The sequence below is a fragment of the Ranitomeya variabilis genome, chromosome 3 (assembly GCF_051348905.1).
Source record: "Ranitomeya variabilis isolate aRanVar5 chromosome 3, aRanVar5.hap1, whole genome shotgun sequence".
In the NCBI taxonomy this organism is placed as follows: Eukaryota; Metazoa; Chordata; class Amphibia; order Anura; family Dendrobatidae; genus Ranitomeya; species Ranitomeya variabilis.
The window spans coordinates 319021842-319042114 of NC_135234.1; the positions used below are offsets into that span (position 1 = coordinate 319021842).

The 20273-nt window shown below is 45.0% G+C and overlaps 1 protein-coding gene across 2 annotated transcripts in view; it reads right to left on the bottom strand.

Annotated features, from left to right (window-relative positions):
* ARID1A (AT-rich interaction domain 1A) overlaps positions 1-20273 on the bottom strand; it is a 183857-nt gene that overhangs the window by 31292 nt on the left and 132292 nt on the right. For both annotated transcript variants that reach the window (XM_077295708.1, XM_077295707.1), the window contains exons 11-13: positions 1108-1317; positions 808-1012; positions 572-704 (exon numbers count right to left, since the gene is read on the bottom strand). In XM_077295708.1, coding sequence (XP_077151823.1) covers positions 572-704; positions 808-1012; positions 1108-1317 — 548 coding nt within the window. The remainder of the gene's footprint in view (positions 1-571; positions 705-807; positions 1013-1107; positions 1318-20273) is intronic.

A 20273-nucleotide genomic window follows, 5' to 3' on the forward strand; every position in this document is an offset into this window, starting at 1 on the left:
ACAACATTTAGAATACTATAAAAAGGTGGGTTTTTTTGTTTTTTTTTAAATGGAAATTAAGGGGAAAAAGCACATGTAGGTTTCTGAAAACTACAGAAAGAACAATGTGTCACAAAAACAATCAATCACAGGGATAGTAAAGGCATTATAAAGTTATTGTAAAGTGACATATGATTGGCATTTTCCAGCATAAACTAGATGTTTGGTCTCTCCACTTACGATGATTATATAAAGATATATAAAATGTATACATAGGCCAAAGTGGTATGTATTGACTCTGCAAAGGTTTTATTTTAAAGAGGTATATTGTATCCAATTATCTTGTTACTTGACCACTAATATCTAACCTCTAAAAATTTTTAAAAATTTCATTTTGATGCAAAGAGACATTCTGACAATGTGCCACGTGTCTACTTTCAGAAAATATAGGAGGTATGGAGGAATAATATCAAATCTTTATTTTGTAATTTAAAAATATTACTTGTACATATCAAAAGTGTGAAAATTGTTCTGCTAAGAGGTGCAAAATGGAATAACCCCTAGCAGCAAAAAGGGTTAAGATGAAGCTTACCTCATGCCTGGCATGGGAGGCATCTGGTTGTGTGGGGTTGATGCTGGTGTGGGGGGCTTCAGATCCCCTCCTTCGGCCATGGAACTACTTGTGGACTGTGGAGTCTGCGGTCCCTGCATGGAGCCCGAGCCAGCTAAATTAATGGAAACCATTAACCGGGAAAAAAAAAAAATTACAAACTCACAAAAGGAAGACACTGTCATTCTGGTCATATTTATGATAAAACATTTTTTTACCCGGAGATGGTGGTTGAATTTTTGCTTGTTTTTTCGCTTCTGCAGATGCAAAAATATCAGGTGGTGGGTCTTCTCCCCTCTCAATTTTGCACTCAAATGCATACAAACACTGTATGTACTGTTTCTTTAAAGAGCTAGCTGCGCTGCTTGATGTGCCCACATTGAGGTTTGTTGCAAGCTCTCTCCACTTCTTATTCTTATTTACCTGTAGAAGGGAAAAATAAATTGATTTGGGAGAATTTGGAAAATAAAACAAACAGCCCAGATAGATAAATAATTTAACTTTGGGACATAACAGACCTGGGTGAGTCCGCCAATATCCTTGACAGACATGTACAGGCGGTACAAGTCTAAGGGCTTTCTGCCAACAGCAGGTAGATTAGTCATGCCCATCGCTTTCTCTTCTGTGAACGATAGGTAGCGATCAACCCACATTTTCCTCTCTGGCTCACCACCTAATTCATACAATTTTGTGATTTTCTCATTTGTAGTGGTAGAGGAGCTGGATTTCTGTTGATAGAAATAAAACAAAAGGATTACAACAATTGTGGAGAATGACTGGCTATGCAAATTTTAATATTTATAGCATCTAGATATTTTTTTTTTTTTTTAAAGTGCGTGAGGTCATATTTTAAGTAAAACGACAGCTCTGTAGCTAACTAGCTGTTAAAGTACTGAATACTTGATGGTCTTTATTAGTCAACTAAAAATAGGAACACTACTTAGGCTTCCTCAATACAGATTTAACTTTTGCTTAAAAATGTGATTAAAGATGACCTGTCTCCAGATTAAAAAGGCGTTCAAGACTTTTTTGTTTGTTCCAAATGGTTTCAAAGATATAGGCTTTTTTAATTTAGTAATAACTTCTATCGTCTTTGCAAAGGGAGTATTGCTCACAGGATTCTTTGCCATCAGCTTTAACACCTTACAGGCAATAATTGTACAAATTACATCCAATGTTGGGTCCAAGTCTGATGCCATCTCAGGAGCTATGTCCGCATATTTCCCAGCAGACATCAGTGGCAGAATGGTGGCTCAGCGGTTAGCACTGAGGCCTTGCAGCGCTGGAATCCTGGGTTCAAACTCCACCAAGGACAACATCTGCAAGGAGTTTGTATGCTCTCTCTGTGTTTGCGTGGGTTTCCTCCGGGTTCTCCGGTTTCATCCCAAATTCCAAAGACATACTGATAGGGAATCTATCAGTATGTCTTATAAAAATAAAGATTATTATTATTATCATCAGGGTTATTCGGCCATCATGGGTAGAGCTCCGTTCGCTGCAGTTTGTCTGTTAGACATCACTGCTAATTGGCCCAAGAGATTAGCACAGTTCTAAGCGATCACAAGGTGTTGATGGCATGACATGACAGCTGGGATTCTGCTGAAGATCACGGTGCCTATCAGGACAGTGCAACTATTGAGAACAGCAAGCAACTTGTTCTCATAGGACTGCGATTTGCACTACATGCAGCAATACTGTGTTTATTGCTGTACATTGTACAGTATAAGCGATAGGATGATCATAGGTTAAAGTCACCTAAACGGGACTACAAAACAGTATAAAAAAAAATTACACTGCTCAAAAAAATAAAGGGAACACAAATACCACATCCTAGGTATCACTGAATGTCTTATATTCTAGGTTCTTCAAAGTAGTCACCTTTTGCTTTGATGACTGCATTGCACACTCTTGGCATTCTCTTGATGAGCTTCAAGAGATAGTCACCAGGAATGGTCTTCCAACAATCTTGAAGGAGTTCCCAGAGATGCTTAGCACTTGTTGGCCCTTTTGCCTTTGCCTTCACTCTGAGGTCCAGCTCACCCCAAACCATCTCGACTGGGTTCAGGTCTGGTGACTGTGGAGGCCAGGTCATCTGGCTTAGCACCCGAATCATTCTCCTTCTTGGTCAAATAGCCCTTACACAGCCTGGAGGTGTGTTTGGGGTCATTGTCCTGTTGAAAAATAAATGATGGTCCTACTAAACGCAAACCAGATGGAATAGCATGCCACTGCAAGATGCTGTGGTAGCCATGCTGGTTCAGTATGCCTTCAATTTTGAATAAATCCTTAACAGTGACACCAGCAAAGCACCCCCACACCATCACACATCCTCCTTCATGCTTCACGGTGGGAACCAGGCATGTAGAGTCCATCCATTCACCTTTTCTGCATCACACAAAGACACGGTGGTTGGAACCAAAGATCTCAAATTTGGACTCATCAGACCAAAGCACAGATTTCCACTGGTCTAATGTCCATTCCTTGTGTTCTTTAGCCCAAACAAGTCTCTTCTGCTGGTTGCCTGTCCTTAGCAGTGGTTTCCTAGCAGCTATTTTACCATGAAGGCCTGCTGCACAAAGTCTCCTCTTAACAGTTGTTGTAGAGATGTGTCTGCTGCTAGAACTCTGTGTGGCATTGACTTGGTCTCTAATCTGAGCTGCTGTTAACCTGCGATTTCTGAGGCTGGTGACTCGGATAAACTTATCCTCAAAAGCAGAGGTGAATTTTTGTCTTCCTTTCCTGGGGCGGTCCTCATGTGAGCCAGTTTCTTTGTAGCGCTTGATGGTTTTTGCCACTGCACTTGGGGACACTTTCAAAGTTTTCCCAATTTTTCGGACTGACTGACCTTCATTTCTTAAAGTAATGATGACCACTCATTTTTCTTTACTTAGCTGCTTTTTTCTTGCCATAATACAAATTCTAACAGTCTATTCAGTAGGACTATCAGCTGTGTATCCACCAGACTTCTGCACAACACAACTGATGGTCCCAACCCCATTTATAAGGCAAGAAATCCCACTTATTAAACCTGACAGGGCACACCTGTGAAGTGAAAACCATTCCAGGTGACTACCTCTTGAAGCTCATCAAGAGAATGCCAAGAGTGTGCAAAGCAGTCATCAAAGCAAAAGGTGGCTACTTTGAAGAACTTAGAATATAAGACATAATTTCAGTTGTTTCACACTTTTTTGTTAAGTATATAATTCCACATGTGTTAATTCATAGTTTTGATGCCTTCAGTGTGAATGTACAATTTTCATAGTCATGAAAATACAGAAAAATCTTTAAATGGAAAGGTGTGTCCAAACTTTTGGTCTGTACTAATAAATAATATATATTGAATATCAAAGTTTGAATCACCCCCTCTGTGACATGATGCGCTGATTGAACGAAGGCCTAATGTGTCACATCAGCGCTGGAATCACTGTCTCCACCTTCGACCATGAAGAGGAAGTCAGGGCTGCAGCTGATCCAGGACTTCACCTTCCAACAACCTGAACATGAAAAGGGAGACAGTGACGCGAGCGCTGATTGAGTGTCGGGCATTACGTGTCATCCACCGCATCACAGCCCCAAAACCACAAGTGCCAACACTGCGGGTACAGCATGGGAGTGGGAGGAGAGTATAGGCTTTATTATATAATTGAGGCCAAACATTTAGTGGAAGTAGGGGTTGTCCTAGTAGGGTCCTAATACATTTTGTATCTGTAAATCTGTTCTGTAACAAAATATAGAAGTAAACTAATCAAGAAACGCCATAATGAGAAAAGAATAAACAAAACCTGAAACACTTTGTGCATGGCATTGCCATAATAGTACTGGCCGGGAATATCACATTGCTAGGTAATTTTACTGGGTAATGGCCACTGTAAAACAAAAGCCCAAAAGAAAACCAATTGTGAAATTGCAGGGGTTTTTTTTGCAATTTTGCTGCACTTTAAATTTTTTCCCCGTTTGTCAGTTAATCATATGGTAAAATGCATGAGGCCAATCAAAGATACAAAATGTCACGAGAAAACAAGCTTTCACATGGCTATATCAAAAGGGAAAAAAAGTTATGGCTGTGGGAAGAAGAGGAGTAAACGAAAAGTGCAAAAACATAAAATGGCCACATCGGGAAAGGACGAAACTGCTCTGCATTATTGTCCTGTGAGCAATGTTGCCTTCATACAGCCAATAAAAAAATAGCACTAAATAAAAAGGGCCCCATCTCTGGAACAGTATGGCAGATTAAAAAAAAAACAACAAAAAATGGCCACTTTTGACCTAATAACAGTGGTCCGTTTTTAGTGAGTAAATGAAACAAAATGACAAGTGGATCAATCTGAACGCAGTATAAAGGTCTACACAAAATTTAAAAAAAACAAAAAAACAATCAGTTCAATGCATCCGAATGGGACTCATTTAGTGGTAACATGAATTTCTCAAAGTCTAATTCAGATTAATGAAAATTTAATTTTTACAACATTTTCCCAAACACAAATTTTGTCCTTAAAGTGATGCCATGTTGTGGTGCTTCCATGCGGGTCAAAATGTTTAACTCCTTCTCCGGCAGGACATTTTTAGTTTTATTTTTTTTTCCTCATCATCTTCCAAGAGTGATAACGTTTTTATTTATTTTTCTAGCCATATAGCCGTACAAGGGCTTGCTTTTTGTGGGACCAATTGTACTTTCGAAAGACACTATTAATATAAAAATGCAATTCCAGAATTTGCTTTTAGGGTTTTTTATTTATTATGTTCACTATAAGCAAAAACTGACTGAGCAAAATCATACTCCAGGTCAGTACAAGTACGCAGATAGCAAACAGTTTTATTTGTTTTTTTAATTTAAGTGGTGAGAAAATAAAAAGTTCAGGAATTTGTATGTATTTTTTGCTTTTGTCACCATTTTCCTAGACTTCATTTTCATTTTACCAGATCTGTCAGAGGTTTTTTTTTCCTTTTAGCCCTGAGCTAACGTTTTTACCGATACCATTTTGAAGGAAATCGAATGTTTTCATTTCATTGTTGAGGCGGCAAAATAAAATCACAAGTTTGCAGTTTAGATTTTTTTTATTCACTGTTTTTAGATCAAATTAATTTGTTATTCTGATAAATCAGACATTTCTATGCTCTTTGATACCAAATGTGTATTTTTAATTTAATGGTTTTTTTAACCCCCTGGGTTTTTCAGTTTCTGAGTTTCCGTTTTTTGCTCCCCTTCTTCCCAGAGCCATAACTTATTTTTCCGTCAATATGGTCATGTGAGGGCTTGTTTTTTGCGGGACAAGTTGTATTTTTCAACTACGCCATTGGTTTTTCCATATAGTGTACTGGAAAATAAAAAAAAATTCCAAATGCGGTGAAATTGCAAAAAAAAAGTTCAATTCCACATTTTTTTTTTCCTTTTACCATGTTCATCAAATGCTAAAACTGACCTATCACGATTCTTCTGCCCATTACGAGTTCATAGATACCAAACATGTATAGGTTCTTTTTTTATTTAAGTGGTGGAAAAAAATCCAAAGTAATTTTTTTTATTTTTAATGGGGTGGGGGCAATTTAAACTTATATTTTTCATATTTTTAAAAACTTATTTTACTTCACACTTGCTTTAATAGAAGCTGCCATCATCTGATCGTCTGTGTTACACAGAGCAGGGCTTGAGCTATACATAGTTGTGCATAGCAGGATGACCGTAATGACAAACAAAGCCAGCAATAGACCCCAACTGTCATTGCAACCCAGGAATCACGTGACCCGAGTGCCGATGGGAGCGTGTAATGACGTGCGTCCTTGTCCGCGTGTTAAATAGCGCTGTCAGAGACAGACAGTGGGATTTAACAGGTAATAATAAATTTTATTTCTATAGCGTCTATTCTGCAGCCCTTTACATTTTAGAGGGGACTTGTACATACAATGCACATTACAGCATAACAAACACATAGATCAAAACAGATACCAAGAGGAGTGAGGGCCCTGCTCGCAAGCTTACAATCTATGAGGAAAAGGGGAGACACGAGATGTGGATGGTAACAATTGCTTTCATTGTTCGGACCAGCCATAGTGTAAAGGTACCGTCACATTAAGCGACGCTGCAGCGATAGCGACAGCGATGTCAATCGCTGCAGCGTCGCTGTTTGATCGCTGGGGAGCTGTCACACAGACCGCTCTCCAGCGACCAACGATGCCGAGGTCCCCGGGTAACCAGGGTAAGCATCGGGTTGCTAAGCGCAGGGCCGCGCTTAGTTACCCGATGTTTACCCTGGTTACCAGTGTAAAAGTTAAAAAAACAAACAGCACATACTCACCAGCGCGTCCCCCAGCCTCTGCTTCCTGACACTGACTGAGCTCCGGCCCTAACAGCACAGCGGTGACGTCACCGCTGTGCTTTCACTTTCAGTTTAGGGCCAGCGCTCAGTCAGTGTCAGGAAGCAGAGGCTGGGGGACGCGCTGGTGAGTATGTGCTGTTTGTTTTTTTAACTTTTACGCTGGTAACCAGGGTAAACATCGGGTTACTAAGCGCGGCCGTGCGCTTAGTAACCCGATGTTTACCCTGGTTACCAGTGTAAAATATCGCTGGTATCCTTGCTTTTGCTGTCAAACACGGCGATACACGGCGACCTAGCGACCAAATATAGTGCAGACCTTCTAGCAGCGACCAGCAATTTCACAGCGGGATCCAGATCACTGCTGCGTGTCAAATACAGCGATATCGCTATCCAGGTCGCTGCAACGTCACGGATCGCTGGCGATATCGCCTAGTGTGACGGTACCTTAAGGCTCGGGTGTTCATGTAAAGCTGCATGAACCGGTCATCAGCCTAAGTATGTAACAGTACAGACACAGAGGGCTATTAACTGCATAAAGCATATGACAACATGATGCGAGGAACCTGATTATGGTAAAAATTTTGAATGGGCCACACAGGGATAGTTAGCTTAATGTGTTGAAATGGTAGGCCAGTCTGATTAAGTTTTTAGAGCACGCTTAAAACTGTGGGGATTGGGGATTAATCGTATTAACCTGGGTAGTGCATTCCAAAGAATTGGCGCAGCACGTGAAAAGGAGATTTTTGTTTACTTACCGTAAAATCTTTTTCTCCGAGCCAATCATTGGGGGACACAGACCGTGGGGTGTTATGCTGCTTGCCACTAGGAGGACACTAAGTGATGCAAAGAAAGTTAGCTCCTCCCCTGCAGTATACACCCTCCTGCTGGCCCTCAGCTAACCAGTTCGGTGCAAAAAGCAGTAGGAGATCAGTAATAACATATTAGCTTACAGCATGTCATATTATATATGAGAGTATAGCATATCGGATTGTAAAAACAAGCATAAGCCAATACTAGGGTGGGAGCTGTGTCCCCCAATGATTGGCTCGGAGAAAAAGATTTTACGGTAAGTAAACAAAAATCTCCTTTTCTCCTACGCCTCATTGGGGGACACAGACTGTGGGACGTACCAAAGCAGTCCCTGGGTGGGGACAACGTCAGATCAGGCTCTGTGTAACGGCTACTTACAAGTGCGCCACCGCGGCCTGCAGAGTCCGCCTGCCCAGAGTCACATCTGTGGAAGTCTGGGAATTATAATGCTTCAAGAAAGCATGCGGACTGGACGAATCCGCCAACTTGCAGGCGTGTCTTGTTGACGCCTGGTGCCTGGAACCCACGATAGACGGGGAGATAGGCTGTCATCTAACACGGAAGGACTCCTGGATGGTGAAAGAATACACCAGGCTAAATGGCCGATGGAGATGGCTAAACCCTTCCTGTAAAAGTCAGGAAGCCTTCCTCTTACCGGTAGGAAACCCAAGATACAGTGTCCAACCTTCGGAAGGACGCCGTCCTCAAGACATACCTACTCAGAGCACTTGCTCTGTCCGAAATATGGGGACCTCATTCCATTTTGTGGAGTGGTGCCAAAAGAGATGAGGGAAGAACTATGCCCTCATGACAGTAGTAATACAATACCACCTTGGTAACTAGGGACAGGGAAGGCTTGAGGACAACCTTGCCTTGAAGGAAATAAGAGAAAAAAGTCTGAAAAGACCCGTTAGCACCAAAGACTCGTCAGGATGAGGATATCGCCGAGAGAAAAGGGGGCAACCTTCCCTAATAGAATAGATCCCAATGATCTAACGGTATGCGATAGGGAAGAACTACATGTGAAAACATCCTGCGAGGTGGTCCCTACTTGCAGTTTTGTTGCAGAAAGACAGAAAGCTACCAGCTCCGCAAGCGAACTGACGTGGTCAGTGCGGATTTCCGAGGATCACTGGGGCCCTTTCTACTTCTGAAAAGCTTTCGGAAGTGGGAACTGGTACCACGGAATAACCGGAGCATGCAGTGCGAAGGCTCCTGGATCTCGAGGCCGAACAACAAACTCCAGTACACAGGCGATCAGTCAGGACGCCATCCGAGCTACAACTGTAGAGCTCCAGTGAAGGCGGGTCTGATGGAATACTTCCGGTGAAGGTCCCACTCACTTGAGGTGAAACCCTGACGGCGAAATATGTTCGCAGCCCAGAGTTCTACTCCTGGGATATGTACTGCCAAGATCACCGAGTGATAGATCTCGGCCCATGTGAGGTACTTTAGCCATGGTGCTTGAACGTGGGTACTCGCTAGATGAGTGACGTATGACACAGCCGTGGCGTTGTCCGATTGAATTCGGATGGGTTGACCCTCCATAAGGAGTGGACCTACTATAGGACTACCCTTGAGATCTCCAGAGCAATGATCGGGAGAAGAGGACTGGCATTGGAAGTTACTAGTAACCATGGAACCGGGAGAAAAAACTCCGGATGAAGAAGGAGCTCAGAGACTATCGTCTGAAAGGCTGTGCTGAAAACTAACGGAGCAAAGGAAACTGCTTCCATTGTCTTCTCCGTTTTTTTTTTTTTTTTTTTCGGAACCCTCCCAGCAAATCGAATGAAATGAGGGGATGAGTGAGCAAGAGCGCGAGCTCCCTGTTGAAAAAACCATGACCTTGTCTGGAGGGAGATTTACCACCCTTCTAGAAGAATACTGGATCATCCTCAAAAAGGATATCTGCTGGGCTGGAAATGAGGAGTTGTCTAAGTCTAGCCACCAGCCCAGGTGAGAGAGTATCGCAAGTGATATAGACGACTGGTGATATAGACGACTAGTGTGGGTAAACAGTCGTCAAACAGGGTAGGACGACCACGCCTCTAGGTACAAGATGACAGCCGCCATGACCCTTGCGAACACCCTGGATGCGGTAGCAAGGCCGAAGAACAAGGTCATGACTTAAATGCTGTTCACGAATGGAAAAGCAAAGGAATTTTTGAAGAGGTTAGGCATCCCGAATGTCGATGGATGCCAGAAACTGCACCTTTTTTGTTGAAGTAATGGCTGAGCGGAGGAGACTCCATTCGAGGAAGAAGAGGAACCTTGTGAAAAGATTGTTAGAAGGTTGAGGTCCGGGATCGGTCCTACTTATCGTTCCCCCTTTTAGGAACCAAGATCCCTTAGATCTAGACTGTCCTGGACAACCCTTTCACTGTTGGTCGGGGCTGCGGAAACGTACGATTGTTCGTTAGTCTCCCGCTCAGAATATGATTGACCAGCTAAACTGTCTTCAGGAAAGGGATTCTGGTGTGAATTAAAGTAGTTAAGGACTCCAAGCAGGAGACCGTTGCTCTAGTAATCCATGCGGCGGATAGGGAGGTTAAAGGGCTGGACCCGTAGCTGCCAAACGGAACAAACCAGATGTGCTATTTGACAGATCGTGGCATTTTTAATTGAGAACATATCGGGCAGGGATACTGGTAGGTAAACCGCAGGAGATTGTACCCGGTTAATCTGCCGAGTGGCAGAATGCGCCGCTGCTTCCAGCAGGTCATTGCAGAGTTAAAAAATAGGAGCCTCGATCCACCATCCTCTTAACAAGGAAGTGGAGAGGGAAATTCGCCTACTTGCATCTTCTGTTAAATAGTTGCAGAGGGGGGGGCTCAGACGCCCGAAAAAAAGGATGCCACTGTACATCCACAGAGTGCAAGTCTCCGGGTGGACAGGACAGGTTGTCTGGCGTTAGGCCTGGACCTTCGAGTGCCCGTCTGTTGATGGTGTGGAGAGACCGGCGCCCTTTAAAGTGCCTGTCGCCCTTAAAAATCAGACCAGGCATAGCGTCCCACGTAGAGGCTTCTGTCCAGTGAATCGCATATCCGGACTGGATGGCAAAAGCTCTACGAGGGAGTTTAGGCTGAGGGAACTAGTTACCTGGGATAAACTGGGATCAGCGGCAGAGGGCTCCTCATTTATGACCAGCTTCGGATTGGTCATGGTGCCCTCAAGACCAGGGAATACTGGTCGTGTGCCTTTAAGACCAGGGAAAAACTGGTCGTGTGCCTTTAAGACCAGGGAATACTGGTCGTGTGCCTTTAAGACCAGGGAATACTGGTCGTGTGCCTTTAAGACCAGGGAATACTGGTCGTGTGCCTGTAAGACCAGGGAATACTGGTCGTGTGCCTGTAAGACCAGGGAATACTGGTCGTGTGCCTGTAAGACCAGGGAATACTGGTCGTGTGCCTTTAAGACCAGGGATTACTGGTCGTGTGGCTTCAAGACCAGAGAATGCTGGTCGTGTGCCTTTAAGACCAGGGAATGCTGGTCGTGCGCCTTTAAGACCAGGGAATACTGGTCGTGTGCCTTTAAGACCAGGGAATACTGGACGTGTGCCTTTAAGACCAGGGAATGCTGGACGTGTGCGTTTAAGACCCGGGGATACTTACTGGTCCCGTGTCTTTAAAACCCGGGAATTCTGGTCACGCGCCCTTAAGACCAGGGAATACTGGTTACGCGCCTTTAAGACCAGGGAATACTGGTCACGTGCCTTTAAGACCAGGGAATACTGGTCACGTGCCTTTAAGACCAGGGAATACTGGTCACGTGCCTTTAAGACCAGGGAATACTGGTCACGTGCCTTTAAGACCGGGGAATACTGGTCACGTGCTTTTAAGACCAGAGAATACTGGTCGTGTGACTTTAAGACCAGGAATACTGGTCATGCGGGTTAAGTAAAATCTCGCAGCGAGCGAGAAGCGCCAATTCAGAGGGCGGAGCCACAGGCCCGACGTGGGCGGAGCCTCAAAACTTCCATGAATAGGCCCCAGCCGGGGCGTAAATTTCTGCAGCCGGCGTCAGCGTAGAAGTTAGGGGTGGTCACCCGTGCTCGAGAAAATTGGTTGCTTCCGCGTCAGGCGCTAAGCGCCAGGAAAAAAAGGCTAAGCCGCCTTGAGGCGACACAGTGCGCTTCTGGGGTGCGGACTACACATCGGCCGAAGCCGGGAGCTAAATTTGTTAGCCGGCTGGAGCGTTACCTCAGGGAGGTGGCCACAGGGAAGTCTGAGACTGCCTGTCAATATCCCGCTGCAGAAGCCCATTGCTGGCAGGATCCACTTACCAACGGTGCGCGTCCCGGCATGGAGCCGCCGCAGATGTCGGGTATTGCAGCGTGGACGGTGCAGGGATAGAGAGATAAGCCTCAATCCATCATCCCTTTGTTAGGGAGGTGGAGAGGAACCGTCCGCCTCCTTGTGCCATCCGCTTTCACAGTGGTGGGATAGTGGAGGCTGCCCGGACCATGGAGGTGTACATCCATGAAGTTCAGTCCATCGGGACCATGAAGGCACCTTCGCCCCTGAAGGGGATTTCAACTGCGGCCTAGTCCGGCTGAAAAAACCGGGAACTAAATTTATGGAGCCTGCCGGTGGAGCGCGTCGGCGGGCCGCGCGCCGAATGATTGCCGCTGGCGTACCGGCCCATGGCACCCCCAGGACCGCATCTTCCACGCAGTCAGCGTGAGGAAGAATGGCCCCCGAGATCTGCAGGGCGCCTCTCGTCCCAGACGAGAAGCGCCGATAAAGGGGGCGGGGTTAGGGCCGTGGGAGGGATCTGCCCACTGCGGCCTACTCCAGCTGAGAAGCCGGGGACTAAATTTTCGGCCTGCCTGGCGAAGCGCGGCGGCCGCAACGGAGCGACGCTAACCGCCGCAGTTTCCCGACCGCCGGCGCCTCTCTCCAGGGGCTCTGCCGCAAGTACCGCCGGCGCCTGCCCCATAGAGGCCACTGCGGCCTACTCCGGCTGAAAAGCCGGGGACTAAATTTCCGGCCTGCCCGGCGGTGTGCGGCGGCGCGGCCGCAAAGCTATCTGGAGCGCAGGAGGGGAACTCCTGATATACTCACAGTCCTGTAATGCAGGTCCCCCTGTACCTGCGCGCTCCATCCTCATCCTCTCTCTGTAATCCCTTTGGCTCCAAGTATGCAACGCCATGTAAAGTGGGCCTTGTATGTCGGGCCCCCGGAGAGGAACATGAGAGCCAGGCTCTATGTGCTCGCCGTCTTGCAGGGGGAAGGGAAATCGGGACCAAAGATGGAAACCCGTTGCCCCAGTAAAAATTGGCGTGCTCCAACGTCGCAGGAGAGGGACGGGGAGGTATACTCGCCGTGCTCGCCTGTTGCTGGTTCGGGGGAGAGCGGGTCCCATAAAAAAGGATCCGTCGCCCCCTTCACTCCGTTGAATAAAAAATAAAAATTTACAGAAAAATAAAAATTAAAATTAAAATAAGAAAGTTGGGGTCTGAAAACAGACCCAAGTGCCTCCTACAGACACTAAGCAAGAACTGGTTAGCTGAGGGCCAGCAGGAGGGTGTATACTGCAGGGGAGGAGCTAACTTTCTTTGTATCACTTAGTGTCCTCCTAGTGGCAAGCAGCATAACACCCCACGGTCTGTGTCCCCCAATGAGGCGTAGGAGAAAACTCTTGGAGACAGGAGTGGTAGGTTCTAATTATGGAGAATGCTAACCTCAGGTCATTAGCAGAACGGAAGGCACGGGTAGGGTGGTAGACAGATGAGGGAGGAGATGTAGGGTGGTGCTGAACCATGGAGTGCTTTGTGGGTGAGGGTAATACATTTGTACTGGATTCTGGAGTGGATGGGTAACCAGTGTAATGACTGGCACAGGGTAGAGGCATCAGTGTAACGGTTGGTGAGGAATATGATCCTGGCTGCAGCATTCAAAACAGATTGGAGAGGGGGGAGATTGGCAAGAGGGAGACCGATTAGTAGAGAGTTACAATAGTCCAGACGAGAATGAATAAGAGCAACAGTGAGAGTTATTGCAGAGTCGAAAGTAAGAAAGGGTCGAATTCTAGAAATGTTTTTGAGGTGCAGATAACAAGAGCGAGCCAGTGATCGGATGTGGGGGGTGACAAAGCTCGGAATCAAGTACAACCCCTGGCAAAAAATATGGAATCACCGGCCTTGGAGGATGTTCAGTTTAATTTTGTAGAAAAAAAAAACCGGATCACAGACATGGCACAAAACTAAAGTCATTTCAAATGGCAACTTTCTGGCTTTAAGAAACACTAAAAAAAATCAAGAACAAAAAATGTGGCAGTCAATAATGGTTACTTTTTTTTAACCAAGCATAGGGGAAAAATTATGGAATCACCTTGTAAATTTTCATACCCAAAAATAACACCTGCATTAAATCAGATCTGCTCGTTAGTCTGCATCTAAAAAGGAGTGATCACACCTGGAGAGCTGTTGCACCAAGTGGACTGACATGAATCATGGCTCCAACACGAGAGATGTCAATTGAAACAAAGGAGAGTATTATCAAACTCTTAAAAGAGGGTAAATCATCACGCAATGTTGCAAAAGATGTTGGTTGTTCACAGCCAGCTGTGTCTAAAATCTGGACCAAATGCAAACATGGGAAGGTTGTTAAAGGCAAACATACTGGTAGACCAAGGAAGACATCAAAGCGTCAAGACGGGAAACTTAAAGCAATATGTCTCCAAAACAGGAAATGCACAACAAAACAAATGAGGAATGAATGGGTGGAAACTGGAGTCCACATCTGTGACTGAAATGTAAGGGTATGTTTCCACGTTCAGGAAACGCTGCGTGTTTGACACTGCATTGAGCCACAGCGTCAAACACGCATGGTCCAGATGTTACAGCATAGTGGAGGGGATTTCATGAAATCCCGTCTCCACTATGCATTAGTAGACGCATGCGTCAGTCCCGCGGAAACGGACATGCGGTGCGTCTTTTAAGAACGCAGCATGTCCTTGCATTGCTGAAACAATGCAAGGACAATGCAGGTGACCTGCCAGTGACCTCAGGTGCAGATTTGGTCAGGATTTTACCTGAGTAAAATCCTGACCAAATCCTGATGCAATCCTGAACGTGGACACATACCCTAAGAAACCACCTAAAGGAAATGGGATTTACATACAGAAAAGCTAAACAAAAGCCATCATTAACACCTAAACAGAAAAAAACAAGGTTACAATGGGCTAAGGAAAAGCAATGGTGGTCTGTGGATGACTGGATGAAATTCCTATTCAGTGATAAATCGCAAATCTGCATTGCGCAAGGTGATGATGCTGGAACTTTTGTTTGGTGCCATTCCAATGAGATTTCTAAATATGACTGCCTGAAGAGAACATGCAAATTTCCACAGTCATTGATGATATGGGGCTGCATGTCATGTAAAGGCACTGGGGAGATGGCTGTCATTACATCTACTATATAATTGTCTAAGGGTCACTTCAGTCTGTCTGTCCTTCTGTCTGTCTGTCGCGGTTATTCATTCGCTGATTGGTCTCACCAGCTGCCTGTCATGGCTGCTGCGACCAATCAGCGACGCGCACAGTCCAGAAGAAAATGGCCGCTCCTTACTCCCCGCACTCACTGCCCGGCGCCCGCATACACCCCTCCGCTCACACAGGGTTAATGCCGGCGGTAACAGACCGCGTTATGCCGCGGGTAACGCACTCAGTTACCGCTGCTATTAACCCTGTGTGACCAAGTTTTTTACTATTGACGCAGCCTATGCAGCGCCAATAGTAAAACCATCTAATGTTAAAAATAATAATAAAAAAAAAAAAAATGATAATATACTCACCTACGCCGCCTTTCCCGCTCCTCGCGATGCAACCGGCACGTTCCGTTGTCACGGATGGTCTGGCAGAAGTACCTGCCATGACATCACGGTCATGTGACCGCGACGTCATCGCAAGTCCTACGCGCCTGCGCGGAAAGGACCTGCCGTGACGTCACAGTCATGTGACCGCGACGTCATCACAGGCCCTGCGCGAGCAGGCTGGGACCGGAAGCTGCCGCCTGTACCTCGCACAGGCGACAGAACTACAAGTATGGTGAGTATGTTAGAACTACAAGGGGCCCTCGGATTGGAAGGTGAGTATGTTTATTTTTTAATCTGTGACATACGTGGCTGGGCAATATACTATGTGGCTGGGCAATATACTACGTGGCTCTGTGCTGTATACTACATCGCTGTGCAATATACTGCGTGGTTCTGTGCAATATACTACATCACTGGGCAATATACTACGTGGCTCTGTGCTGTATATTACGTCACTGGGCAATATACTACGTCACTGGGCAATATACTACATGGCTGGGCAATATACTACATGGCTGGGCAATATACTACATGGCTGGGCAATATACTACATGGCTGGGCAATATACTACATGGCTGGGCAATATACTACGTGGCTCTGTGCTGAATACTACGTCACTGGGCAATATACTGCGTCACTGGGCAATATACTACGTCACTGGGCAATATACTACGTCACTGGGCAATATACTACATGGCTGGGCTATATACTACGTGGCTGGGCAATATACTACGTTGCTCTATGCTGTATACTACGTCACTGGGCAATATACTACATCGCTGGGCAAAATACTACGTGGCTGGGCAAAATACTACGTCACTGGGCAATATACTACGTGGCTGACTAATATACTACGTGGGCTGTGCTATATACTACGTGGACATGCCTATTCTAGAATACCTGATGCGTTAGAATCGGGCCACCATCTAGTCTTCAATAAATGCACAAGTTTATGATGATATTTTGGACACTTTTCTTATCCCATCAATTGAAAGGATGTTTGGGGATGTTTAAATCATTTTTCAAGATAATGCATCCTGCCATAGAGCAAAAACTGAAAACATTCCTTGAAAAAATACACATAAGGTCAATGTCGTGGCCTGCAAATAGGTCGGATCTCAATCCAATTGAAAATCTTTGGTGGAAGTTGAAAAATATGGTCCATGACAAGGCTCTAACCTGCAAAACTGATCTGGCAACAGCAATCAGAGAAAGTTGGAGCCAGATTGATGAAGAGTACTGTTTGACACATTAAGTCCATGTTTCAGAGACTGCAAGCTGTTGTAAAGCCAGACGTGGTGCAACAAAATACTAGTGATGTTTTGGGGGGGGGGGGGGGGGGGGTTTGTTTGTTTTTCATGATTCCATAAATTTTTCCTGAGAATTGAGTGATTCCATAAGTTCTCCCCTATGCTTGGTTAAAAAAAATAACCATTACTGACTACCACATTTTTTGTTCTTGATTTCTTTTACTGTTTCTTAAAGACAAAAAGTTGCCATTTGAAATGACTTTAGTTTTGTGCCATGTCTGGTCTGCTTTTTTTCTACAAAACAAAAACAACTGAATGAACATCCTCCAAGGCCGGTGATTCCATAATTTTTGCCAGGGGTTGTATGACCCTACGACAGCGGGCATGTTGCTGTTGAGTAATGGTGGAACCACACACAGAGATGGCAATGTCAGGCATAGGTACATTAGTAGAGGGAGGAAATACAAAGAGTTCAGTTTTTGACAGGTTCAGTTTCAGATAGAGGGAGGACATGATGTTAGAGACTGTGGTAAGACTTACTGGCGTTTTCTAAAAAGACAGGCATGATATCAAGAGAAGTATATAATTGGGTGTCATCAGCATAGACATGGTACTGGAAACCAAATCTATCGATTGTTTGACCAATAGGGGCAGTATACAGAGAAGAGGAGGGGCCTAGAACCGATCCTTGAGGAACCCCAACAATAAGGGGACGATGAGAGGAGGAGGAGCCAGCAAAAGATACAGTGAAGGAGCGGTCAGAGAGATAGGAGGACCAGGAGAGAACGGTGTCCTTGAGGCCGATGGAGCGGAGCATAGTGAGGAGGAGCTGATGATCCACAGTGTCTAATGCTGCAGAGAGATCCAAGATAATTAGCAGGGAGCAGTGACCGTTCGATTTATTTGTTAGTAGATCATTAAAGACTTTAGTAAGGGCAGTAGAGTGTAAAGAGCGGAAACCAGATTATAAAGGGTCGAGAAGAGAGTTATCGGAGAGATAGCGGATAAGACGGTAGCAGACCAGGTGTTCGAGGAGTTTAGAGATGAAGGGAAGATTAGAGACAGTTCTATAGTTAGCAGCAGTTTTGATCGAGGGATGGTTTTTTTAAGTAATGGATGTATGACGGCATGCTTAACCCCTTACCGACCTCCACCGTACTATTACTGCGGAGGTCGGTACCCCCACTTTGATGCGGGCTGCGGCAGAGAGCCCGCATCAAAGCCGGGACATGGCAGCTGTTTTGAACAGCTGACATGTGCCCGCAATAGCGGCAGGTGAAATCGCGATTCACCCGTCGCTATTAACTAGTTAAATGCCGCTGTCAAACACCGACAGCGGCATTTAACTGGCGCTTCCGGCCATCAGGCCGGAAATGAGCGCATCGCCGACCCCTGTCACATGATCGGGGGTCAGCAAAGCGTCGGCATAGCAACCAGAGGCCTCTATGGTTGTTGATGCCGGCTTGCTGTGAGCGCCACCCTGTGGTCGGCGCTCATAGCAAGCCTGTAATTCAGCTACATAGTAGCGATCTGATGATCGCTCCTATGTAGCAGAGCCGATCAGGCTATGCCAGCTTCTAGTCTCCCATGGAGGCTATTGCAGAATGGCAAAAGTAAAAAAAAAAAAAAAAAAATTAAAAAAATTAAAAAAAATAAAAAAGTTTAAATCACCCCTCTTTCGCCCCATTCAAAATAAAAAAATCAAACCTACACATATTTGGTATTGTCGCGTTCAGAATCGCTCGATCAATTAAAAAAAAGCATTAACCTGATCGCTAAACATAGCGAGGAAAAAATTTGAAACGCCAGGATTACGGTTTTTTTGGTCGCCGCGACATTGTATTAAAATGCAATAATGGGCGATCAAAAGAGCATATCTGCACCAAAATGGTATCATTAAAAACATCAGCTCGGCACGCAAAAAATAAGCCCTCACCTGACCCCAGATCACGAAAAATGAAGACGCTACGGGTATTGGAAAATTGAGCTTTTTTTTTTTTTTTTTTTTTTTTTTTTAAAAGCAAAGTTTGGATTTTTTTTTTACCACTTAGATAAAACGTAACTAGATATGTTTGGTGAAGAAGATGAATAAACTTGGCACTCAATGTGAATCAGAAAGCTTCTTGTTTATTAGTGCATCCAGACAAAAAAAACTGCTAAACGTTTTCGGTCCAACACAGGACCTTCGTCAGAGCGTTTCTTTAACATGAACTGGATGTAGAAGCAGGTAAAATGCATAAATGAATGAGCGTCCAAAAGAAAAGGAAATGCAGCGGCAGGTATAAGCTGAAGGATTGGAGGACACTGCTTATGGAGAAAGCGCCACGATAAGGAGCAAGGCCTTGCAAGGAGTACCGCGCTGGAGGTCCGGATCCTGAGAAGCAATGTGCCGTGCAATGAAATGTTTAAAAAGGGTTGGGTTTTTTTTTTACCTACATGAAGGTAGTTGGGGCAAATTATTTTTTTTTGCAACTGGGTTTCATTAAATTAAAAAAAAAAAAATTTGCAGTTTGCCTTTCATATCCTCTTTGTAGTCTATTGATGGCTGCAGAATCAGAATGAGTTAACGGAGCTTTATTTTTCCAGATTTGTTGGACATGACTGACACACGAGTATTTACAGATTCTTTTCCTGCACCTGTTAGTGGGAAAGCCCCACAGACTGCAAAGCTCTACAGTCCAGAAAATGGCTGCTGATGGAGGCGCATGTGACCAGACCTGTCCAACAGTGCTTTCTACCCAAGCTACTTTTCTATTGGAAAAAATAAAAGGACAGTTCTGGTCACATGCGCCATCCATCCACTCAACTCCCCCTCTCGCCATCTATCTTATCTTAATTAGCGTAAAGAGCCGAGAAAAAAATTAGTTATACAACAGACATGTTAAAAATTGCAGTCCCCTCTGCCCCCATTTTACATATATTTGCACACACAATCCTTGAGTATCTGCGTCCTAAAACCCCCATCGATTGCTCATAAGGTGTTAATAGGCGCACACACAGCAGTGCAGGCTCAGACTTCCTACTGAGCCTGTGCACGCACTATAGATATACTGTAACGGCCTACGAGATGTTAGACCATGTGCACAAGTTCAGAATTTGATCAGTATTTTACCTCCGTATCTGTAAGCCAAAATCAGGAGTGGAACAATCGGAGGAAAAGTACAACATCAATGCGTCACCACTTCTGTATTTATCACCCACTCCTGGTTTTGGCTTACACATACTGGCATCACCGGTAACTACTGTGACTGGGGAGCGCATCCATTGTTACAGTTGAATCATTTAACCCCTTCACCCACAGACAATTTTCCAGGACTATATTAATCTTTACCGAGGGCCCAATAACCATCATGCAGGTAGTTGCCGAATACCTGACTGTTCTGCCCAGGGCAGATCTCTGCTGATACAGATGTCAGTGGCTTCTATCAACTTCATGATGACAGAGCAAGCGGCTTTTCTTCTGCTCTACTCACGAGGCGTGACTGCTGATATC